Raw genomic sequence first — 25991 nt, 5'->3', positions numbered from 1 at the left:
AACAAAAATAAACAAATGGGACCTAATGAAACTTAAAAGCTTTTGCCCAGCAAAGGAAACCATAAGCAAGACGAAAAGACAACCCTCAGAATGGGAGAAAATATTTGCAAATGAAGCAACTGACAAAGGATTAATCTCCAAAATATACAAGGAGCTCATGCAGCGCTCAATATTAAAAAAACAAATAACCCAATGCAAAAATGGGCAGAAGACCTAAATAAACATTTCTCCAAAGAAGATATACAGGTTGCCAACAAACACATGAAAAGATGTTCAACATCACTAATCATTAGAGAAACGCAAATCAAAACTACAATGAGGTATCACCTCACACCAGTCAGAATGGGCATCATCAGAAAATCTCCAAAGAATAAATGCTGGAGAGGTTGTGAAGAAAAGGGAACCCTCTTGCACTGTTGGTGGGAATGTAATTTGGTACAGCCACTATGGAGAACAGTATGGAGGTTCCTTAAAAAATAAAAATAGAACTACCATATGACCAAGCAATCCCACTACTGGACATATACCCTAAGAAAACCATAATTCAAAAAGAATCATGTACCACAGTGTTCATTGCAGTACTGTTTACAGTAGCCAGGACATGGAAGCAACCTAAGTGTCCATCGACAGATGAATGGATAAAGAAGATGTGGCACATATATACAATGGAATATTACTCAACCATAAAAAGAAACGAAATTGAGTTATCTTTAGTGAGGTGGCTGGACCTAGAGTCTGTCATACAGAGTGAAGTAAGTCAGAAAGAGAAAAACAAATACCATATGCTAACATATATATGGAATCTTAAAAAAAAAAAAAGGTTCTGATGAACCTAGGGGCAGGACACGAATAAAGACACAGACGTAGAGAATGGACTTGAGGACACGGTGAGGGGGAAGGTAAACTGGGACGAAGTGAGAGAGTGGCATGGACATATATACAGTACCAAATGTAAAATAGATAGCTAATGAGAAGCAGCTGCATGGCACAGGGAGATCAGCTCCGTGCTTTGCGGCCACCTAGAGGGGTGGGATAAGGAGGGTGGGAGGGAGATGCAAGAGGGAGGGGATATGGGGATATACGTATGCATATAGCTGATTCACTTTTTTATACAGAAGAAACTAGCACAACACTGTAAAGCATTTATACTCTGATAAAGATGTTTTTTTAAAAAAAGAAAAAAATAAGTGAATGGTCAGGACTTCCCTGGTGGCACAGTGGTTAAGAATCCGCCTGCCAGTGCAGGGGACATGGGTTCGATCCTTGGTCTGGGAAGATCCGACATGCTGTGGAGCAAGTAAGCCCATGCGCCACAACTACTGAGCCTGCGCTCTAGAGCCTGTGTGCTGCAACTAGTAAAGCCTGTGTGCCTAGAGCCCATGCTCCGCAATAAGAGAAGCCATTGCAGTGAGAAGCCCGCGCACCGCAACGAAGAGTAGCCCCTACTCACAGCAACGAAGACCCAACACAGCCATAAATAAATAAATAAATAAATGTATTTAAAAAAATAAGTGAATGGTCAAGAATGGATGCTGGCAACATAATTTTCCTGAAGAACTGACTTTTATTTAGCTGAATTAAGTTATTTCTACATAGAAATTAAGCATGAGCTTCTTTTCCATTATGCTCAGTTGTTACGGCGGTTTGGTCTTTCTAGAACCATCCCTGAGTAAACTGTTAGATTTCACTCATGAGGGAGGTGTCAGAGAAGGATTTCACTCACATTCGTTAGTCTGCTGCTGCTAAAGAATCATTGTTTAGCGTTGGCAGAACATATGTTTTCATCATCCAGCTTTTCACCGTCTGGGGGCAGCTCTTTTAACAGAACCCACATTATAAGACACATTTGACATAGTTGGGTTTGTTGCTTACAGCTAGGGAAGGCATTGCATTGACTTCCTATATAACTGATCTTCAAAATGGCATTGTGAGAAGTATTTACAGTAGTATAAATCTTCAGTTGCCTTAAGGAATTGGTATGTGGATACAAATCAGTTCATTCTTCGATATGGGGGCTTATAGAAAAATTATACAATAGAATTGAGCTCTGTAACAGTTAGTACTGGGAAACACATTCATTTTAAGAGGCTGCCTACCACAGATTCAGTACAGCAGAATTAGCTTGTCTTTTAATGCAAGAATGTAAGAAACACTCCAGGAGGTCATCCAGGTGGATTGTTTTAACTCAGTGTTGTGCTGGAATCCGTTTTGAAGGGGCTGGTTAGCCACAGGACAGACCTTCCAAAGATGACCATGTTTTCATGAACACCCAAAGCAGTAACTTAGTGTGATTACCAGCCACAAATAATTAAACCTCTTCTATATGAATATTTTTGTTACCGAAGTCGGAAAACTAATATAAAAATCTTTTTTGGAAGATTAACAATTGGGAAAAGGGGGTCAAAATAACCCATGATCTCAGTAATGTGAATTAACCCCTATTGGAATTCTGGTGCATTTCCTTTGGAATATTTTTCTTATTCATGACCTTTTGTGGTTTTGCTTAAATATTATAGGGCATGTATAATTAGATGCTCTCCTTTATTTTCCCCTCTTAATACCAGAAGCAGTTTTCTGTGTGGCTCCTAGTCATCATTTCCAAACTCTCCAAAAACCCATTATTATATTCAGCATATCCAACCTTTTAAGTTAGTCACCTCCAGAAATGTATTAGTTACTATATAAAGAAATACTTTCAACAGAGCAATCTGTATTTGTTCAAAATTTATATATTTCAATCTTATTGAATATTTCTGTTTCACATTATTTTCTATAAACTTTGATGATAATAGCAGCTATTAAGCATTGGTGTAGGATATCTGATTTAATCCTTACAGCATCCTTTTCTGCAAAGGAGATACTGTTATTATCTTCATTCAAAAGGTAAATTAAAAACTGAGATCGCGTAGCCAGGAAGTGGCATAGCTTGGTTTTGAATCCAGCTTTCCTACCGTGATCTCTGATGCCTCTGAGCATGGCCCCTTAAACTTTGCTTTCTACATTTGAAGTCAAGTGTTTGAGTCCATACTCATAGGTAAATCTTTTTGTCTCTGTGGTTAATTTTGTTTCTGGGCCTCATCCATTTGCTTTTCTCTAGTCATTGCAGTCCGAATGGGAAATAGCATTCCCAGTGCAAGGACCTCATTTAACGAGAACAGAATGCTTTTTCGTCTTAATTTTTAGAATCTTTCATAATGAGGGTCATGTAAGTTATAGCTGGACATATGGCCATTGTCTTTAGAAGGATGTCTGAACTGACTTTTTCTGAATTTTAGATATGCGTATGTATCTGACACCTTGAATTAGTAATATCAGAATTAAAGTAGTATTACAATACATTACAGAATTAGAAAGCAAGTGTCATTTACTTACGTCTCTTTATTTTGCAGGTCACGGAACAAAAAACCAAAGGTAAGATTTTTTTTTCTTCCTTTTTAGATTTATGTTCTTTGGTGTTTAGATTTTACACTTTGCTGACTCAGCCTCCAATCCGCTTGATTCGTGGGAGTGGGTGTAGAGTAATTAAGGTTGGCTGTTTGCAGTCACTGAAGAGCAGTAATGACAAATTAAAAGTACTTAGTGTTTCTAGTTGGCCTTACATTTTTTGGGAGGCAAGAGAGATTAGACAGTGTAATACCTTGTTTTGAAAGTAAAGAGGTCATGATTTTGAACTGAACCTTTGCAAAAATTTTTCTTAGAACAGTAGCAAAAGCAACACACTGGTCCCTGCTTTACAGATGGGAACTGCAGAGGGTTGTTAACCACCTTGATCCATGATAGGCATTGAGTCTGAAAATGAGGGTTATATTTAGGATGCTCACACTGTCTTCTGAAATAGAGCCTGGAATATGCTTTTAAAAAAGATAATGCACTTTAACTCTTACAAAATTGTGATGTGTTGTAAACAGAAGCAGGTGTCTCTGAGGTCCTTCTCGATCTCTAATGGTCTGCGTGTATTCAGTTCTTTCTCTTTTGTTCATTTTGATTATGCAGTCTTGCATAATCAGTGGTCATACTTTTGGTCAGTTCTCCTTAAGAATGGGAGACTTAATTCCTTGAGACCAGTATTGTAACTCCTAACCTCACCCACTTAAATATGTTGTTCTCTGCTAGCATATGCACTAGAATCATTTGCCTAGACTTGTCAAAATACGCAAGCCCAGTCTCCTCCCAAACCTTCATGGTCCCAGGCCACAGCCCTAGCAGATCGATGTATTTAGGGAAGCTCTGCAGGTGACCACAGTATATGTCCCAGGTTGAGGACCACTGCCCTGGATGAAGGGAATCAGATGTGACTATGATAACATGGGGGAAGATAAGGGTCATGGAGAGGCCAAGGCTTGATGGGAGGTTCTCTAATGACTGGTTTCTTCATTGTTTTGTTTCGTTTTATTGGACCACCAGGCCAAAGTATGTCACACAGTGATGGAAGACTAATAAAGATGGTACTAGTTTCTTAGGAAACTTAGTTCTGGAAAACAGATTCTCAGATGAGTAGACATTACTGTCATATATTTCTAATCAAAAAGCATTTCAAAGAGAATATAGTCTGGAACTTTGTAGTGATTTATAAAATAAACTGAGAGAAACTACTATTAGCTGTAATTATTTTAATTAGTTAGAACAGTGTTCTCCCCTTATACTTCCAGCCAGTTTCTAACCCAGAGGTAGGCATTATTTTGGAAGTATCTCTATAAATTACTTGTTTGAAATATAAATTATACTTTACCATAGAAACAGAGTTATTGATAGTAGAACAGTGTCCATATTTTCTAAACCAGTATACTGTCTAGGAAAGGATTTTGGCATATAAGTATATTTATAGGACTTTTTGATGATTTATGAGGACAACAGATGAGAAAATTGGCATTTTCCTAAAAAATCCAGACTCTGTGGTTGCTGGAACACAGTGGTTGGGTTCCTGGGCCTGGCCACAGTTCTTAATACTTGTGACTCCAAGGACCAGTTGAGCTGTCGAAATAAGCTGCTCTGTACGTTAAGTGGTATTTCTATTGGAAAGCAGAAAATCCGTTAGAGTTTTCTTTCTTTTTTTATTTGTACTAGGTCTCTTCTCAGAATCACATTCCTCTTTTCTCTGCCAAAGCCTTAAAAATTAAACGTTCTTTTTTACTTACTACCAAAGTTTCCCTCCATTTAGGGTTTTTCTCATACTACCATAAAATGGAATACAGTTTCACAGTTTCCATACCCCCCTATCGCCACCACCCTCCCACTCAAAAATTAAAATAATCCTGAAGTGAGCTGAGAGCCTGTTTTGGGTCTCATAAGGGATTTAATTGTTAGAACTGGGGAATAAAAATTATCCCTAAGGTATGTTAGACCATAAGTAGAAGGAGGCCCTGATCTTTCTACCTTTTTTATCCCGTTTTACAGCCACATCTTCATCTTTGTTCCCAAGAGCCTGCCTAAATCCCATTCTTCTTCCCTCAGCTGATGTTTCTGGGTTCTATTCCCCTTCCCAAAGATGGTGCCTGCCTCAGGCAGCCTCCCCTTAACTCTGAATCCACCTCTCTTTCCCCAGCAGACCCTATATAAAAAAAAAAGACTGTGTTGGTGCCAAGTCTCTGGTCGTACGGAGGACTGAAGTAAGGTTTCTCCGTATTTCAGAGAAAAAGTAAATTCAGCATATTTATTTTCCATCATTTAAAAAATGTGAGAATTTTGGAGAAAACAGGACAGGGCTTTGAAGTGGAGGTTAGGTGAAGACATGGGCCAGAGCTGGGCCTGCTATTCAAGTAGCAAATAACTAAAAGGCACTTAAGGTAGAAGCTGATCTCCTCCTTTGTTGGATATTGGTCTTGGAATTGGAAAAGTTTGTGGGATTGATGTAATAGACCAGATTTAACAGGGATGAAGGGTATGATTAGGATTGAAGAAATAGACTATGTAACGGAAGAGTTTGGACATAACCATTTAGCGTTGTTAAAAAGATGTTAGATCTTAGGGTGACGGTTGGCTTAATGGAAGTTATCAGTATGAAATAACCGATTTGTAGAAACTAACATGACCTTAAGCTACATTACTGGAAATACAGTATCTAGGCAGGGATTTACAGTTCCTATAATGGGCACCACTCTATGCAAAGGAACAGAGATCAACCTCTATGGACCATGAGGAGTTTGGGCCAGAATGGTCAAGGAATTTGAACCTGTGTCACCGCTGGGAGGGTTAAATACTGGAAGGGGGTGGGGAGTGTTTAACTCCCAAGGAATGCTTCCCACATGGGGAAGCTCTGGTAACTATCTTCAAAGATTTGAAGGGCTCTGGTGCCTGACACTTAGCAATTCCTTGGTAAATGTCTGTTGGTGAGTCAAAGCAACAGGGAAAAGCTTCCAGCTCAATATAAATAAAAATTTTTAGATATTGCTGTCCAAAGCAGTAATTCATAACCTTTACCCAGTTTGGACACAGCAGAGAAACAGCACTTTCCCATCAGCATACCTGAGGAGATGGACCACTGTTGTACAGTGGCCACAACTCTGGCTTTTGAGTCCATTCCAGAAGTCATATTACAGTGGGTGCATGGTGCTGTGTGCACTGAATAACCTTGGGTCTACTTTGATTGATTAATATTTGAGGTAGGCTTTCTTCCCCCGAGGTCCAACTAGTGCCCATTAGAATGACAGCAAAATCACTAGTGATTTAATGAGGAGAGAAGCTTCCAGGGAGACAATCTGGACAAAGGCCAGCGTGCACTGAGTATGGGGAGTGAGTGGAAGGTAAAGAAATGGAGACAGTGCTTAGAGGTTACCGAACAGTGTTGAGTGTGTGTCAGCCACTCTGTGTGTTATCAATCTTTGAAATTTTTTGTATTGCATTGTAACTCATTATTATTCACCAAGAAAATTTTCAGTCTAAAATAATGTCTTCTCTAGAGCTTGTTTGTATTTTAACTACTACTTTTAAAACATTTCTAGAAGGGTTTTTTGTTTGTTTTTGTTTGTTTGTTTGTTTTTGATGTTTGATACCATCAAGGTATTTAAAGAATAAAAATTAATTAAAAAACCAAAACGAAAAGGTGTTGAAAGAAAATAGTTTGTATTGGTCCTACCCCGTATCAGAATTTTCTTAAAGAATACTTTTATCTGAAAAAGAATCTTATTGAAGTTTTTCAGAAATAGAGGCAATTAGAAGTTCAGACTGTAAGATGAGAATGGTATTAAATAATGGCAGCAGGGAAGGGGAAAAGATTCAATCATTAGAGTAAGTAAATGGCTTTTGGTGGTAAATGAATGGAAATTAGAAAATAGGATACCCAGCATTTTTCACGTCTTTATTTCCCTGATGCAGAGATCATGTTTAAGCCACAGACTTTCTCTCTGGAAAATAAGAAACTGTGCCCTTATTTTGAGCAGCTCATCTTTAGAAATATTTGCACCACAAGCTATTAAAATCACTAAGGTTCAGAAGAGAAGAGAGAGGGCCCAAAAAGTAATTCAGACTTAATCATAATTTCCCTCTCCTCTGTTACTGCCTGACTTTCTGGAGCCTGACGTGGCACACGCACTGATTCTGATGTCTCTAGTTGGACTTCTGGAAGCAGGTCGGATTGGGCATCCTGCCCAACAGCTGCATTGCTCTCCAGTTAGTGCCTAGAGTTGCGACTGGCTTTTAAATGTTTAAAATTCTTGAATTTACAGAAAGGTGTAATTTAAAAAAAAACAATAAGAATTCATTCAAGTCCTGAAACAGTTTGCTCTTAACATGTATCTCAGGCATGCTTTTTCTGACTGTGTCCTAGAGTTTTGAATGGCTAATCTCCCAGAATAGAGCACCGTGTTGCAAGGAGAGTGGTCAAGCGGTGGTCCTGTTTTATAATGACTTCATCGTTTATGATCCATTCTACCTCTGATGTGATGGTGGGAAAATGCCTTGAGGAGCTTTTGCAGGGAATCTTGCACAATACACAGTACCCACCAGATTTCTTTAGTTATGCTATGAATGTTGTAAAGTTAGTCGAACTGATGTTCAGATCTCAGCTCTGTAGACTCTCCTTACCATGTCTTACTCTATCTTAGAGAAATGAGGGAAGGCATGTAACAAACCTGGTTACCTTAAAGTGGAGATTCTAGCCCTCTTATAGAAGGGTAGCCTTGCAGAAGCATAACTCCTTCTGTCCTAAAAACTAGTTCGGAAGAATCCCGCCAGCCTTTGTCAGCTTCTTGTTTATTCTCGTAATAAGAGGAAAGAGGATTGGGAATGCCATGTGCTACGGAACCCTCCAGGCACAGATAGAAAATGAATCATTAAATAATTCATCTTTATTCATTCATTATCAGTTATTTATCCACTGGCTGTTATAAGTCATGCAAAGGGTACTATATTAATAATATTAGATAATGACCAATTTATTTTCTTAAGAAATATGTTTATTTACTTATTTATTCATTCATTCATTCATTTATCCTCTGACCTCCCTTCCTTACTAGGAGGCCCAGAACTGCCTCATGATTGGCTAAGGTTAGACCCAAGTATTGCTTTACAGTTAGTTCAGGCTCCTACTCTTTTTTTTTCCTGTTACTCACGGTACTCACCAATGTCCAGTGGTTATAGATTGGGCCCCCTGATTTCTGATGATGTATCTCTCTCCTCATAAAGGAGCCAGTTCAGCAAGCAACATACTGGCCCAGCATCACTTCAGCAGTTAGAGCAATACTGCCACCAGGGCTGGCCCTAACATGACTCTGGGTGTCAAGGATTTGGGCCTCAGAATCATCTGAATTACCAGTCTCAATGATTGTCTCTGTATTGCTGCCAGCCTGTATTTGCCAGGTGGATATTCTTGGAAAGGGTGGCAGTCTTTTGGTAAGATGAAGCAAGGGAGGTGCAGATCCAGAGGATTTTCTATAGGGTTGAGGGAAAGCCAAGGGGTCCTGCAGAGCTTCACGGTCATTTCAGTGTTCCAGTACTTCCTGTTTGCCATTGTAAAAGTGAGGGAAAACCCTAAGTATTTAAAGTAAATAGGAAAACTATCTACATTTTGAAATTTTTATTTTAAATGAACAGTTAAAAAAGCACACACAAGGTCCACTTAATTTTTTTTTGGACAAAAGCAAAAAGATAACATTTCTAATGTTTACACAGAGTGCCAAGAGTCTTTGAGTTCAGGTGGCTGTAGAAACCAAAACCAAGTTGATTTTGTGATTCTCTAGGCCTGGGGTTCCCTGAAGGGGTCTACTCTGTGCCAGGCCCTAAGACAAAAAGATGAAAGATGGGTTCCTGCCACTGAGGAACTTCTGGCATGGTGGGGAGAAGGGTCTGTAAATGGAGAATGTCAATATAACCGGTTCATTCAGTGGTTCAGAGATGGACAGCATGTTCCAGGAGCCCAAATGAAGGGTGCATAGCCTACCTAGTCCGGGGATTTGGGGGAAATTTTCTCAGAGGCCAGTCTTTCAGAATGTTGGTAAAGGGAAAGGACCCTTGGGCTGAGAGCCTTGAACCTTTACCATGGGTTTTGTGTGGGGTTTGTATGCATCCTTAGACCTTCTAGGCAGCCCACTATTGATTTAGGGGAGTGAATGGTGCTTGCTTCCCTCTCCTCCTTAGTTGATGGAATGTAATTCCATGATACCGCAGCCTTTGAATCCTTGTCACCATCACTCGCTGCCCTTACCCTACCTTCGGTAAACTGAAGATGCTGGGGAGTCTGGAAAGACCATGTCCCTCAGAGTTGGGTGAAAGAAGAGTTGTCTTATTAGAATTGGTCTCATGGAAGCTTTCTTAAAAATAATCTTCAGAAAAATGCATTTGATCTCAAAGGCTGTTTCCCCATCTCTCTCTTTCAGTGCCCGAAGTGACGAAACCAAGTTTAAGCCAACCAACGGCCGCCAGCCCAATTGGCAGCTCTCCATCGCCACCAGTCAATGGTGGCAACAATGCCAAAAGGGTGGCAGTGCCGAACGGACAACCGCCAAGCGCCGCCCGCTACATGCCTCGGGAGGTGCCGCCGCGATTCCGTTGCCAGCAGGACCACAAAGTGTTACTAAAACGTGGGCAGCCTCCTCCACCGTCCTGCATGCTCCTCGGGGGCGGGGCGGGGCCTCCTCCCTCCACAGCGCCCGGAGCAAACCCCAACGCACAAGTGACAGGAGCGCTGCTGCAGAGCGAGGGTGGGACCGCACCAGGTGAGCGAGCCTTGTGCAGGTGAACGGGAGACATGGCGGCTTCAGGGAGTGAGCATGTCGCTTGTGTTGCCCATGTAAAGTCCATGTTAATTATATAGATGCTTGGCGTTACTCAAAATGGGGGAGGAGCCCAGTGTGAGACGTGTACCAGCATTTCTCTCCTGAAACTGGGTTTTGGTATCCAGTGAGTGTGTGTGGTCTTGGCCTGAGCGTCTAATGTCGCTGCTGTTTTTCCTCTCTCTTTGGGGCCTTTTTTCCTCCTCAGACAAGAGCATTACAGTTCGAGCCTCCATAGTCCCAGCTTCCCCCACAGGGGTGTGCTCAGGGGGCGACTGCAAGTGAGGCTAGTGCAGAGGCTGGTTCTGAATCTTAGACTCCCGTGTTTACGTTCCTAGAATGCTGGGAGAATAGAAAGAAGGTCTCTTAGATGATAATGTAGAATCTTGGGAGGATCCCACATAATACCATTCTTTTATTAGATTTTTAAAATCAGTATTTCTTTAGAGAGCCCTGGATTTTGAGCTTTGTTTAAAACTGTATGTAGATATAAGGGATCTTTAGCTGAAGGGTCCTACTGGAAGTTTTGAGAGTTTTTAATAGATGAACACTAAACAGCTAACAGTAAAGAACTTCCAGATGCCACCCCCCCACACTTTTTTTTTTTTTTTTTTTTTGCGGTACACGGGCCTCTCACTGTTGTGGCCTCTCCCGTTGCGGAGCACAGGCTCCGGATGCGCAGGCTCAGTGGCTCCGCGGCATGTGGGATCTTCCCGGACCGGGTCACGAACCCATGTCCCCTGCATCGGCAGGCGGACTCTCAACCACTGTGCCACCAGGGAAGCCCTCCACATATTCTTAAAATATTTTTTGAGACTAAATTAAAATTCAGAGCTTGAAGACCATCAGGCGTTGGCAAGGACAGTGGGCTGGTGGTTGTTAATGACAGGATGCTTTATTCTAGTTCTGATTTGAACATAGAATTGCCTAGAAAATTCTGTTACCATCTTGTGTGCCAAGCGAAGATGGAAAGAAAGCTCGTGGTGACACGGGCTTTATACAGCGATAAGCCCTGTATATGAGGCTTCTTGTGGTGGCTGTCAGGCCAGGCCCAAATCAGGCAGGGAAAGGCCTCCTGGCCCTTCCTTCCTGTCCCCTCATAACCAGCTGCAAAGGGAAGTGTGAGGGAGTGGTTGTGCCGGGCACTTCAGTGGCTGAGTCTAGCCAGGCCTGGACATCGACATGGGTCCAGTGTGAGTCAGTCTCCTGTTTACATTCTTAAAACCAAGGAGGCCCCTAATCTCAAGAGTTTGAGATTCTCTGCTTCCTTATTTTTATATGGCTCTATGTAATAGTTTTTTTTTCAACGTCATATTGATTTAAAGCTCTTTGGTGAAAGGAATAAGTTTAGAAATTATTGGGCTAAAAACAGGTCATTTCCCCCCCCACCAAATGTAGTAAATTCCATCAAATATGTGCTGAGCCAGACTATTTTATCAAGTTCCTTGGGCATACAAACTGATTCATGCTTGTCTGCCCCTAGCATCTAGCTGGGTGGGCATTCCTCATTCAGTAGATGCTTACTGAGCAGCAGTTCCCTGGTCACCATGTGGAATTCAAACGTTAGCAAGATAGGTCTCTGACTAAAAGGCACTAACGTGGGGAAAGGAAGATGTGAACACAGTACACTGAGCAAAATGGCTCCAGACAGGGAAAGGTTGTTTTCAGGTGGTAAGCTCAAAAAAGTTTCATAGAAGAAATGGCACTTGAACTAGGCCCAGAAAGACAGATAAATTTCAGTTTGTGAATTCAGAAGGAAAAAACAGGAGGTGCCTGTGTGGAATGGTGCCAGGGTGAGAAGGTGCAATTTGTGGAATATGGGCATCATCAGAGAGAGTAGTGGAAGATGAGACTAGAAGAGTCAGTTGGTCCCAGGTTGTGGAGCATCTTGATCAAACCTCAGTCCAAAGAGTTTAGCTTTATTCTTGTACACTAAGAAACTATCCACTGCCTTCCATACAGCAGTGATATAATCAAAAGTGTGCTTTAGAAAACTCACTGCAGCCAGGAATGTTCAGCATGGATTGGAGATATAAAGCAAGTACCGGGTGTTACTGCCTTGTCTCAAGATACAGGAAGGCCCTTCTCTGTCACTAGGAATGGCAAGAGGGTATCTTTGAGAGATGCTGGGGGGTGAGATTTAGCAAATACACCAACCAGGCAAAACAGAAGAGATGACTAAGATGGGTGTGATACAGTTTACCAAGGCAGGCAGCTGGCTAGAGAACTAGTTTGCGGGGAAGCGTGGTGAGCTCTCCTCTGGGGCACTTTGAGCTTGGGGTGTTAATAGAGCATGCATATGCGGCTGTGATTGATGAGACACTCTCTTTCTCAGAGTCAGCCCTTGGAGCTGCTGCTGCTTCACATTATGCAAATCCCACTTGGGGCCCGGGAGCCTCCTCCAACAACGGCGCCTCCCCCAACCCTATTCACATCTGGGACAAGGTGATTGTAGACGGGTCTGACATGGAAGAGTGGCCTTGCATTGCCAGCAAAGACACTGAGTCTTCTTCCGAAAACACCACCGATAACAACAGTGCCTCGAACCCTGGCTCTGAGAAGAGCACTCTGCCAGGAAGCACCACTAGTAACAAAGGAAAAGGGAGCCAGTGCCAGTCTGCAAGTTCTGGGAACGAATGTAATCTTGGGGTCTGGAAATCTGACCCTAAGGCTAAATCTGTTCAATCTTCCAACTCTACTACAGAAAGCAACAATGGACTAGGAAATTGGAGGAATGTGAGCGGTCAGGATAGAATTGGACCTGGCTCTGGCTTCAGCAACTTTAACCCAAATAGCAACCCATCTGCCTGGCCAGCGCTGGTCCAAGAAGGAAATTCTAGGAAAGGGGCATTGGAAACGGATACTAGTAATTCCAGTGCACAGGTTAGCACAGTAGGTCAGGCATCCAGGGAACAGCAGTCAAAGATGGAAAATGCGGGTGTTAATTTTGTTGTCTCTGGCAGAGAACAGGCTCAAATTCATAACACTGATGGACCAAAAAATGGAAACACTAACTCCTTGAACTTAAGTTCACCAAACCCCATGGAGAATAAGGGAATGCCCTTTGGAATGGGCTTGGGGAACGCCTCCAGGAGCACTGATGCCCCTTCACAAAGCACTGGAGATCGAAAGACTGGGAGTGTTGGATCTTGGAGTGCAGCTAGGGGGCCTTCTGGAACTGACACAGCCTCTGGACAGAGCAATTCTGGAAACAATGGGAACAATGGAAAGGATAGAGAGGACTCCTGGAAAGGAGCTCCTGTTCAGAAATCAACTGGGTCAAAAAATGACTCTTGGGACAACAATAACAGGTCTACGGGTGGGTCCTGGAACTTTGGCCCTCAGGACTCTAATGACAACAAATGGGGTGAAGGGAACAAAATGACATCTGGGGTCTCTCAGGGAGAATGGAAACAGCCGACTGGGTCTGATGAGTTGAAAATTGGAGAATGGAGTGGTCCAAACCAACCAAATTCTAGCACTGGAGCATGGGACAATCAAAAGGGCCACCCCCTCCCTGAAAACCAAGGCAATGCCCAGGCTCCCTGTTGGGGAAGATCTTCCAGCTCCACGGGAAGTGAAGTTGGAGGTCAAAGCACTGGAAGCAACCACAAAGCAGGAAGTAGTGACAGTCATAATTCTGGCCGTCGGTCGTACAGGCCCACACATCCTGATTGTCAGGCTGTCTTGCAGACTCTTTTGAGCCGAACTGATTTGGACCCCAGGGTGCTCTCAAACACTGGCTGGGGCCAAACTCAAATTAAGCAGGACACAGTGTGGGATATTGAAGAGGTGCCAAGGCCCGAGGGGAAATCTGACAAAGGAACTGAGGGGTGGGAGAGCGCTGCCACACAGACCAAGAACTCAGGGGGCTGGGGAGATGCACCCAGCCAAAGCAATCAAATGAAGTCTGGATGGGGGGAGCTCTCAGCCTCTACAGAGTGGAAAGACCCCAAGAACACAGGAGGCTGGAATGACTATAAGAACAACAACTCTTCCAGTTGGGGAGGAGGACGACCAGATGAAAAGACATCTTCCTCTTGGAATGAGAATTCCAACAAGGAGCAGGGGTGGGGAGGTGGACGCCAGCCCAATCAAGGATGGACTTCTGGAAAGAATGGTTGGGGAGAGGAGGTCGATCAGGCGAAAAATAGCAATTGGGAAAGTTCTGCCAGTAAACCTGTGTCTGGGTGGGGTGAAGGAGGGCAGAATGAAATCGGAACTTGGGGGAACGGTGGGAACGCAAGCCTAGCTTCAAAAGGCGGGTGGGAAGATTGCAAAAGATCTACAGCCTGGACAGAGACAGGCAGACAACCCAGTTCCTGGAACAAACAGCACCAACAGCAGCAGCAGGCACAGCAGCCACCGCCACCACAACCAGAGACTTCTGGTTCATGGGGAGGCCCAGCCCCACCACCTCCAGGCAACGGACGACCTTCCAGTTCCAACTGGAGCAGCGGGCCACAGCCAGTGAACCCGAAGGATGAGGAACCCAGTGGTTGGGAAGAGCCATCCCCACAGTCGATTAGTCGGAAGATGGACATTGATGATGGCACTTCAGCGTGGGGAGACCCTAACAGTTACAACTACAAGAATGTGAATCTGTGGGATAAGAATTCCCAAGGGGGCCCAGCACCTCGAGAACCAAACCTGCCTACCCCGATGACCGCTAAATCAGCATCAGGTAGGCAATGGCTTTTTCTCACAGGTTTTGGTGAAGAAAAGAAATCCTAAACCAAGGCATTTTTATTAAGATGCATTTATTTAACTTAGCTTTGTTCTGGGAACCTTTCCTATGTTAACTCTAGGCTGTTGTTAACGGAGACTCTCTTTTTATAAAATGATACTGATAACAGATGCTGGTAGTACATTTTAATGTTCTTTCTTGGCAAAAGGAAAAAGTAGGCATTCCTGGATTAGTCTCTCCAGTTTTTGTTTTTCGTTTTGGTAATTGTATTGGTCTGCAGAATCCAAAAGATTTATATCTTGCTAAACAAACTGTGCTCTAGATTTAAAAATAAAGAATTAAAATAGGAGCAGAAATAGACCTGACTTCCATTCTGGTTCTGCCTGTGGACACATCCTCTGTGTTTCTCTTGCCCCGGCGACAGGAAGTAGTCTGTGTTGTTCTTGCAGAGACCATCAGAAAATGCTGTAGCAAAGCTGGGATCTGGAAGGTTTCCATCACTTTCCAGATAATTTTTAATAGTTAACCTCTGGAAGTGGAGAACTTCGTTGTGTGGAGATTGTTATCTCATGATAATCAGTTGTCCAGAATTAAACTTTCTTCCCTCCTTATTTGAGTAGGAGACATCATACCTGGTAAATTAAAAATAGTGCTGGTGAAAATTTTTAAAAAGGTGGGGCTTGGGGGGTGCCGTGGGATTTTGAACTCTTTTAAAAAAAAAAAAAGTAGTGCTGGTAATCATTCTTAGTTTGGCATTGTCAACTTGAGTGTCCTCATATAGTTCAACAAATTAAGAGGATGCACCATTCAAGTGTTCGCTTTTTTAGTTAAAATTAGTCATAATATTTAATTTTCCACTTTCCAAAGTAAGCTTAGTATTCAGTGAATCCAGTTATGGACACTTCGAAAATGATTACTTTTAATTAGTTCTTTTCTTGAAATATTAAAAAGAATGAGGAAGGAAATGAAGATTGCTCATTAATTCCCTACCTAGAACATGTAAAAATTTTTATTCATATAGTAAAAACCTTCAAACTGTACAGAAAAGCAAAAGGTAATAAGTAAAAGAATCTTAGCCCCTAGGGTCTCTCCCTGCAGGTCTTAGAATTTTGTATGCCATTCAGAAATTTCATTCATACCTATAGCAAAATATATCTATCCTTTAAAATTTTTACATGGAAGGGATTGTACTATATACACTGTTCTTCACCTTGCTTTTTTCATTATTCTTAAAAACTTTCCACGTTAGCATGTACATTTCTGTCTTTCAATTGCTTCGTGTATAGTATTCATTTGATGGGCAACTCACGATCGGTCTGACTGGTCCCTTTTTGGTAGATATTTAGGTTGTTTCCAAATGTTACCTGACAGTGATGCAGTGAGCATTGTTGTACATGTAATTTCATCTACTTTTACAAGTATATCTGTGGTATAATTTCCTGGCAGTGGAATTACTGGGCAAAAGGTTAAAGTGACAATGCCAAGTGCCCTCCATGAAGGTGGCACCTATTTATATTTCCACCAACAGAATTCAGGAGTGCCTGTTCCTCCTACCTTCACCTCCAGTGGATACTATGGTGTTCATTGAACAAATCATTCTTAGAGATACATGTCCTTTCTTTACAGTCTGGAGCAAAAGCACACCACCTGCTCCAGATAATGGTACTTCAGCTTGGGGTGAGCCAAATGAAAGCAGTCCTGGGTGGGGTGAAATGGATGACACGGGAGCATCGACCACAGGCTGGGGGACCACACCCTCCAGTGCTCCAAATGCCATGAAACCTAGTAAGTATACGGCATTATTTTTGAGGGAGTCTCTATTATAACTTTGGGGGTCACACATTTTGGTGAGGGCTGTTGTTAAACTGTTGTTTCAGTGAGATTCAGGACCTTGAACCTTTAATAAATGGTTAGCAGCAAATGCTGGGGACTTGGCATATGTAAAAATGCTTACCATGAACTAGAAGTCATAAGTTAGTTTTGTTGATTTCGTTTTAACTTAGGTTTGGTGTCTGGCCAGAGTTGAAATTTTCATGTGGTGCTTTTTTTTTGCTCAGTAACTTAAATATTGCTCATTAGATCTATTTTGCATTTCTACTCTCATGTTGGTATATTTTTTTTTTTAACTCCTGGCTTTTAACGTGGAACAAGGTCTCTGCTGCCCAGTGACTTCATCCTTCCGTTCCTTCCTTTCCCCTTTGTCTCTCTTCTCATACATCCACCCACGTAAGCACATTTAAGGTTTCTTTAACCCAAAAAAGATTTCTTCATTTGAATTTTTAAACAAAGCACGTCACACTTATTCATGATCATTGAAAATCTAAGCTATACTAGATCCAGCTGGCAATGTGTAGTCACAGTAATTTGCAAACTTTGTAAATGGATGCTGCGGAACGTCCCATTGGATGGTGCTCAATTGAAAAATTCAGTTTCAAGTATCTGTTTTCACTTGTTTATAGTTTTCTTAAAAAGTATCCCAACATCACTTTTCTACCATATTGCAGACTTAAGGAATTGTCTTTTGATTAAAAAATGTGGTCAGACTGAATACTCAAAATCTGAACAAGAATAAAAAAATTCTACTGTCAAGTTTATTTTATGATATGTATGATTCTTACCATGCCACAGGAATTTCATCTTAGCTATCTGTATTCTAGAAACTCACTCTTGTTCCTATGTAACTTGACTGCATTTTTAAAATTACGAATCTCCTTCACTTTATAAAGAATTTGATTCCGTCTTGATTTTCATTGTAAAATTGGTTGTATCATCATGGGAAATACCATCCTGTAGACTTGGAATAGATCCAAAATGCTGTTGGAAGGCATGAACCAGACCCTTGGCACAAGGCGGCACTTCAGCAGTGCTTTCAGGATTTTTATGTCTTTCCCAACTTCAGGATCATCTTTTGTCCATCACAAAAGACTCACTTTTCTCCAGATTTTAAAAAGTCTTCTACTCTTCAGGATCCTCTGTATCTGCGGTAAAAGCTGTAGTTATATTTACTCCTTCTCTGGGTAATTTCAGTGTGTAATAGAGGAAGGGGCTGGATCATCACAGCCGACCAAATTGATGCTGATAGTTAACCTGTGATCTTGTCTAGACTGCAGATACCTTATATCTGGTGTGGGCTCTGTGACTAAAAATCGGAGCTTTTTTATGTTTCTACAAGAAGTCATTTGTTAAAAGTTCAGCTCCTTTCTCTAGAAGAAGGGTTACGTGGATGTCTTCCTTCTTTAAAGGGGTCAGTATGTCACTTATGTTGGGTCTTTAATTCCTGTTGCTTGTCAGAGGATGTATAAAGCCTGTGTTTACAATAATAGTGGGTAACCTCCTATGCAGGAGAAATGGTCCTGGTTATCAATGGCATTTCCAGCAGCGGAGGGGACAACTCCCAAGCCCTGCCTCTTGCTGCCCAGTCACAGAGCCCCTGCACGGGGGGCTCAGTGAACCCCATGGAGGTTCCATCAGGTTCCCCTGGGCGTTGCTGGGAGATGATGCCACAGTCTGAGGAAATCAGCTGCCTTGCACCCTGTGTACTTGATGGGTGCCTGTATGGCATCATAGGCCTGGTCCTAGGGCATGGCAGCAGTCATTCAAGGAAAGGCCTGGAAGAGACACCTTTCTGGCTCTAGACTCTTCACATGAAGCTATCTAAATCAAATAACTACCCCTTCATAAAGGTCCTGTCATTTGGTAAATTGAAGGTGTGGATGGAGCTTCTAGGCAGGATAGTGTATTTCCCTTCTTCCATCATTGTATAGAGTATCATTACCACACAGTGTATCCACCAGTTCCATACAGTATTTTCAGAAGGAGATTAAGGATTATCCCAATCTCCAAATTAAAGGTCTTTGTTTAAAGGGGGATGTTGGTGAAATTTGACTCTGGATACTGATGACGTCCTATTTCGTCGAATATTAGAGCCCTGATTTCCCTCTTTCTTTGTTCTGTTTTCCTCGTTCCCTGTCTACCACATTTCCTCCGTCTTTTAAAAGCCATTGCTTATACATTGTCTTTGCCTAGGATCTTTTTAGTACCTAATCCATTTCAAGTGTGTAAATCCAATAACTTTCAAATTTTCATGGCTATATGTGAATTTCTCTTCTTTCACCATAATTTTGATATTCAAAATCTAATACAGTTTTCTTTTTTCATTCATTTTGCATGTTCTTTTCTTCACCCCAAGCAAGGTAGACAGTTGTTCTTTACCATACCTCATGTTTGTAAAGTCCATTATAAAGTCCACCACATACTTTTAGGAGGGTAAAACTAAAGAATGCAGTAAAACATCCTCATTAAGAGTAACAGATTTCTCTAAATTGAGATGTGAAATTTCTTATAAGTAACGACAGGTTCTTTTCAATTGGGGGATTTCTGTCAACTTTGTGTAAAGGGGAAAAAAATCATTGAACCAGAGGCCAGGAAATCTTGATTTGTGGTTTATTAACTTATTCTGTATCATTGACCCTTTTTGGGTTTCCATTTCTGCTCTGAAAAGTTCGAATGATATTTGCCTTGCCGTACAGGTAGACTAGACAAAATTACAAATACACTAAAATGCTGTATTTACGGGGAATGGTTGTTGTGGTTATTGTTATATATAGCTATTGCATACAGTTGGTTCGTTCTTCTCTTAAAGATTCCAAATCTATGCAAGACGGCTGGGGGGAGAGTGACGGGCCCGTGACTGGAACTCGCCATCCCAGCTGGGAAGAGGAGGAGGATGGAGGAGTCTGGAACACCGCCGGCTCTCAGGGAAGTGCTTCCTCCCACAGTTCGGCAAGCTGGGGACAAGGAGGAAAGAAACAGATGAAGGTAGCCCGCTTTAGAAATACCTGGGCTTGCTTATTCTTTCTTAGAGGGCAGAACTGAGAATGTTTTCATGGACGAAGCCAGGCAGCTGGAGTCCTTGAGGTCCTCAGTGAGGGGGAAGGTATTTTCTTCAGAACAAGTAACTACTTCCTCTTTACCCCTCGTCTTCCTTCCCCATGACCGTGAAATCTCGAAGGACAAAACTCTTGCTGTGGGTAAGATGGGATTTTCAAAGAAATGAAATTTTCCTCACTTTGGCTTCCATATTAGAATAATTCTTTGGAAGCTGTCAAGGCACACCTTATAAATGTTTTACGCTTTTGCGTTCTAAAGCCAAGTCAGTCCTTAGAGTAAATCCCCAGGAATATGTTAAAGAGAAACCACAGTAATATGGTTTCTCCAGCAGCAATCATCGCAACTCATTTTTATCTCATTCGGGAAACTCCAAGGCCCCAGGACCCTTTTCTCAACAAAATGAGGTGCCAGTGCATAACCCTGCGTTAGCAACTAGATGATTTATCTACATCTTGGACCAGTTGTGCTCTACACTTGTTACTTTCTGTACCTTAGAACAACTTAGTTTCTCCTTTGATTTGCATAATTTGATGAGGACTTTGGTTTTCAATCTAGAACCTGAACAACTCTCAGTAGAAGCCCTCTTTTTTCATTCTAGCCTCTCATTCCAGAGATACATTGAGGGACATAGGAAGTGGGCAGCCATGTATTTAATTTGAGGATGGGAGCCTTGCTGCCCTAAGAAACGCTTCACAACTAAAAGTCCTGGTTTTCAAATACCGGGTGCCATTTTAGAAGGTCTTCAGTGGCCAGGGGCTGTACCTTCATCCCCTTTGCCTATGGGATTTTGTTCTGAATACCATTACTCTCTTTTAGGCCTGAGAATACAGATTGTTTCTGTTAGAAACGTTTTGTGTAAGCAGTCATTTACAGTTTTCCCTCTTAAAGGACTTTTATTACTCCAGTCACAAAAGAAATTATTCAGTAAACTTGCCAGCATTTTTAGTACATTCGTGTTGTCTGCTGTGGCTTTCTTTTTGTTATTTACAAATTAACAATAAGACCAAATTACAAGATAGTTCAGGAGACTGTTGAGGAAGCAGCTGAATGAAAGGTGCTAGCCCACTCAGGGAACCACCAAGATTTAATGAAGTTAATTGGGAATTAAATGTTTCTGCTCCATGACTGATGATTCTGACCTTTCACACTGAGGGCCTCTTTGTGTGTGTGATCAAATACAGCTGACATAAAAATTACCATCTTAACCAATGTGTACGGATCAGTCGCATTAAGTACATTCACATTGTTGTGCTGTTATCACTATCATCTGTCCACAAAGTAACTACCACTTCTCTGCTCCCTCCAGTGAGGGTTTTTTTGACCTTCAAACTAAGTACCTTAACACTTGCAAGAATAATAAAATTGATCTGACCAATACCATCAGAACACAAGTAGAATTTTTACCCGGAGAATGCACGCATGCACAAAGCCCCATCACCTCCTGCCCCCACAAGGTCCCTACCACAGTTCCACTCACCTTCTACGTAGAAATAAAAGTGGAACTGATGACTGGTGCCTTGTTCAGTGGAGAAACTAGTTTGTCCCATTAAGAAACAAGCAGAAACCTATATCCGCCACCTTTGCACTTAAAACTAACTGCCCTCATAGTAACAGCTATGCGGGAAGCTTGGTGATCGGTGTCTTCTGCTAGGCTTCTTTCCCATTGCGGATCCACATCTTTACACTATGAAACAAGCAGAGGAAAGTGCTACGTGGATGAGTTCCTCATTGTATCCACACAGAGAATAATGACCAGTTTAAACGGGCTTCTTTCCAAATAACATACACTAGCATCAAACTCCTTTTCTTCACTCCTAATACAAACCAGCTTGGGTTATAAGGAGATACTAAGAGAGAAAATACTAGCATGCAAACATTATGTTTTAGAAAATCTGATACTGACCTTCTATTTATAGGGTAAAAACACTAGCTGACCATATATTTTTCCAGTTACTTCTAATTCAGTGCAACGAATAAAGTAAGAATAAAAACATAGATGTAATAACTAAGGCATAGTACTTTTTTAGACTAACAGATAACATATCAAAATAACTGTAGTTAAAGAGGAATAGTTAGGGTTCAAAAAGGTAAACTCTTGATTTTGCATTTTCAGTCAGTACTTATGCAACTCAGGAAGTTGAAATGAAATAAATTATTTGATTCTGAGGTTACGTATTTCATTTCTCTAGTGCTCACTAAAAGGAGGAAACAATGATTCATGGATGAATCCCCTCGCCAAACAGTTTTCAAATATGGGATTGCTGGTAAGTTTTACTTTTTCATATGTGTAATGTATCCCAACTTTTACATTTAGTACAAATTTTAAGACCACTGCCACATATAGTACAAAATTACAGATTTAGAAACTGGTTAAGCAGTGTTCCTGATTTGGATTAGGCAGTGTTTGTTCTCTATTCTTTTTTTCTTAATGAAATACTCCAGTATTTAAAGGGTACAGCTTTTAAATATTTTTAGTCCTTGTATCCTTTTCCTTAGGCAGTTAGGGAAGAAAAAGCCAAGTACTTAAAATTTATATAATTTTTGCTGACTACTGTACCAGTTTTAATATTATAATTTTTAAAAAGACAGCAACTGCAGAATAACTTGGGAAACTATTTGCGATTAATTATATAGGCAGTTCTTGTAGGGTTTCTAATTTTTTGATCTCTTGGGAACATTATGGGGACACCCTGTCCCTGGTTGCCAAAAGACAAATGACTTGGCTGCACATTTCAAGATCTGATGACTTGACAAGTCACAAGAAGAAGTTGTCATCATTTGGCTGCCACTCTTGGAATTTGATCCTGAGCCGACTGGAACTTGAGCACAGGGGTTTAATTCTCCAAGCAGCTGTTTCGCTGTTCCTCTGCCCATAGATTTACTGAAGCTAATTTGATGTGAAAATCGAATTTAGGAATATAGACACCAACAGCAATCAAAATTAGTCAGATTTTTGTTTTTAATATTTATTTCTTTATTTGGCTGCACCAGGTCTTAGTTGCGGCTTGCGGAATTTTTAGCTGCGGCATGCGGGCTCTAGTTTCCTGACCAGGGATCTAACCCGGATCCCTGCATTGGGGGCGCAGAGTCTTAACCACTGGGCCGCCTGGGAAGTCCCAAAATTAGTCATATTAAAAATGTTACTGGGGGCTTCCCTGGTGGCGCAGTGGTTGAGAGTCTGCCTGCCGATGCAGGGGACACGGGTTCGTGCCCCGGTCTGGGAAGATCCCACATGCCGCGGAGCGGCTGGGCCCGTGAGCCATGGCCGCTGAGCCTGCGCGTCCGGAGCCCGTGCTCCGCAACGGGAGAGGCCACAACAGTGAGAGGCCCGTGTACTGCAAAAAAAAAAAAAAAAAAAAAAAAATTAGGAAAAAAAAATGTTACTGGGACTTCCCTGGTGGGGAAAGGAAGTGGTTAAGATCCACTGCCAATGCAGGGCACATGGGTTTGAGTCCTGGTCTGGGTGCCGTGGAGCAACTAAGCCCATGCACCACAACTACTGAGCCTGTGCTCTAGAGCCCACAAGCCACAACTACTGAAGCCCGTGTGCCTAGAGCCAGTGCTCCGCAACAAGAGAAGCCACCGCAATGAGAAGCCCGTGCACCGCAACGAAGAGTAGCTCCCGCTCGCCACAACTAGAGAAAGCCCGCGTGCAGCAACAAAGATGCAATGCAGCCAAAAATAAATATAAATAAATAAATATATATATATATATATATATATATATATATATAAATGTTAGTGTCTTGGCACTTCCCGGGCGGTCCAGTGATTAGGACTTCGCGTTTCCACTGCAGGGGACACGGGTTCAATCCCTGGTCAGGGAACTAAGATCCCTCATGCCACGCAGCCAAAAAAAAAAAGTTATTGTCTTCATTCCAGTTTAAGGTTCATTTCCAAGGACCTTGTATAGTCCTAGTAGTAAAGTAAGGTGTGGCTCACACATGAATAATGCCATTTCTCCTCTGATTCAGACGTTTAATTCAAGCTTTTAATCTTCCTTCACTGTTCTTTATTTTCAGAGTCAAACTGAAGATAATCCAAGTAGCAAAATGGATTTGTCTGTAGGTGTGTATCCCTCCACTAATACGAATGGAATATGTTGTTGTTCATGACACCCTGTTGGGATCCCCTGCTCACTTTGAGTTGGATGGGTGCAGTTCCTAGACGCATATTCCACACTCGCTCTGGGGAAGGCACCATGCTTGATGTAAATGCGTAGTGTGTGCCACGTATAAAAACTTGAAACTTAGAGGCCACTGGGCAGCTGGGGAGACCGTGTGTACCACATAAAGGAGTCAGCCTTTGCTCGGCCGTTGGCACTTGTTGTCGTGGATGAGTGCAGGCTCAGCTTTGCCAGGTCCTCCAGTGTTTGCAAGAGAGGCCAGAAATTCAGATATGCATTGACATCCTAATTTTTTTTTAAACATCTTTATTGGAGTATAGTTGCTTTACAATGGTGTGTTAGTTTCTGCTGTATAACAAAGTGAATCAGTTATACATATACATATAGCCCCATATCTCCTCCCTCTTGCATATCCCTCCCACCCTCCCTATCCCACCCCTCTAGGTGGACACAGAGCACTGAGCTGATCTCCCTACGCTATGCGGCCGCTTCCCACTAGCTATCTATTTTACGTTTGGTAGTGTATATATGTCCATGCCAGTCTCTCACTTTGTCCCAGCTTACCCTTCCCCCTCCCCGTGTCCTCAAGTCTATTCTCTACATCTGCATCTTTATTCCTGTCCTGGACATCCTGATTTTTAAATAGTGGAAGCTAATCCAGATTGTTTAAAATGCTGTGTGTAGCCAAATAAAATATGTCTGTGGCCCTGCCAGAGTCAGCTCTCAGGTGGCCAGGTCTGTCTGCACTGGAATGTCCCATTATTGACCAACCCGCCCCTCTGCAAGTAGAGCAGATGCAGCGTCAGCCCTTCATCTGTGGGACCTTCACAGTGATGCTGTCGCTCACCTGAAGGAACTTAAAAAGAATCAAACCGGGAAGAAAAGGAAACAATCCTAGGAGATAAGGGAAATAACTTCTGATCTGTGATACTCTTAAATATGAGAACAGTTAAAAAATGAGCTTCATGTCACTGTACAATAGCAAATTTATAGATATGTGAAAGAAAGTGGGAATAGCCATTGTACCTGGGAAATTACATTGTACCAGTAACATGGCACACCATCTCCTGCGTTCAGCATGAAGTTCTAAATTTTAGGGCAACAACCATGCCTCTTTGCTCTTTTTATTCCTCATAATCATGTTTCACAACCCCAACTGTTTGTCTAGCAGATGCTAAAATATTAACAAGAGACACATCCTCTCACTGAGGACATTTGAATATATGAGCAAAATATGTTCATCAAACATATCAATACCCAGTCTAAGAATTAGATTAGTTAGAGATTTTTTACTGGGTTAGCCCTCAGGCTCTCTTTCAGTCCTCCATAGAAAACCAGCTACAGCTAATATATGTTGTGGGATTTGGGGGGGATTGTTTTGTTTTGTTTTGTTTTTAAGGCATCCATGTATGTTCCAGGAAGGACCACCAGCAGCCTGAACCAGTAGAAAGCTCTTCTGGTCTTACACCTGCACCTCAGGGAGCATAGTGGGACAGGTCACTCTTGGTCATGAGGGAGACATTGATTGTTAACGTTCTCACTCCTTCTGTGTTACTTTTCAGGGAGCCTTCCAGATAAAAAATTTGATGTGGACAAGCGAGCAATGAATCTCGGGGATTTTAATGATATCATGAGGAAAGATCGATCTGGGTTCCGTCCACCTAATTCCAAAGACATGGGAACCACAGACAGTGGGCCTTATTTTGAGAAGGTGAGTTGAATCCTTGGTTTAAGATAATAATTCATGAGAACCACGTTGGTTCCCACTTGTCTTTTGATGATTAATTCCAGAAGGAAGCATAGAATTACTGAACTGAATGAGCGAGCAAAGCACAAACATCACCTGCTTTTGAATGGTGACATGAAAATAGTTGTTGTTGGCAGGTGATTAGGCAGCAGCTAGAACCATCTGTCTTTAGAATGTGAGTACTGTGAACAGGGTCTAAGTTTTGGGGAATTTATGAAGTTTGGAGGGGGGAAGTGATCTATTTATAGTGGGGGAAATGCACACTCAAAACACGTAGAAGAAATCCTAGAGGCAAATTTATTCTGAATTCTTTTTTCTGCTGTTGTGCAATTTACA

At 41.9% G+C, this 25991-nt stretch overlaps 1 protein-coding gene across 5 annotated transcripts in view; it reads left to right on the top strand.

Annotated features, from left to right (window-relative positions):
• Positions 1-25991, top strand: part of TNRC6B (trinucleotide repeat containing adaptor 6B) — a 258174-nt gene that overhangs the window by 192795 nt on the left and 39388 nt on the right. For 4 of the 5 annotated variants that reach the window (XM_060112593.1, XM_060112591.1, XM_060112592.1 and 1 more), the window contains 8 exons: positions 3390-3411; positions 9810-10148; positions 12541-14889; positions 16519-16677; positions 19535-19710; positions 21972-22046; positions 23805-23850; positions 25471-25619. In XM_060112593.1, the coding sequence (XP_059968576.1) occupies positions 3390-3411; positions 9810-10148; positions 12541-14889; positions 16519-16677; positions 19535-19710; positions 21972-22046; positions 23805-23850; positions 25471-25619 (3315 nt within the window). The remainder of the gene's footprint in view (positions 1-3389; positions 3412-9809; positions 10149-12540; positions 14890-16518; positions 16678-19534; positions 19711-21971; positions 22047-23804; positions 23851-25470; positions 25620-25991) is intronic. The other variant, XM_060112595.1, reaches the window with a different exon arrangement.

The sequence above is a fragment of the Mesoplodon densirostris genome, chromosome 11 (genome assembly GCF_025265405.1).
Source record: "Mesoplodon densirostris isolate mMesDen1 chromosome 11, mMesDen1 primary haplotype, whole genome shotgun sequence".
Lineage (NCBI taxonomy): Eukaryota > Metazoa > Chordata > Mammalia > Artiodactyla > Ziphiidae > Mesoplodon > Mesoplodon densirostris.
This window is presented reverse-complemented; position numbering and strand designations above follow the sequence as displayed.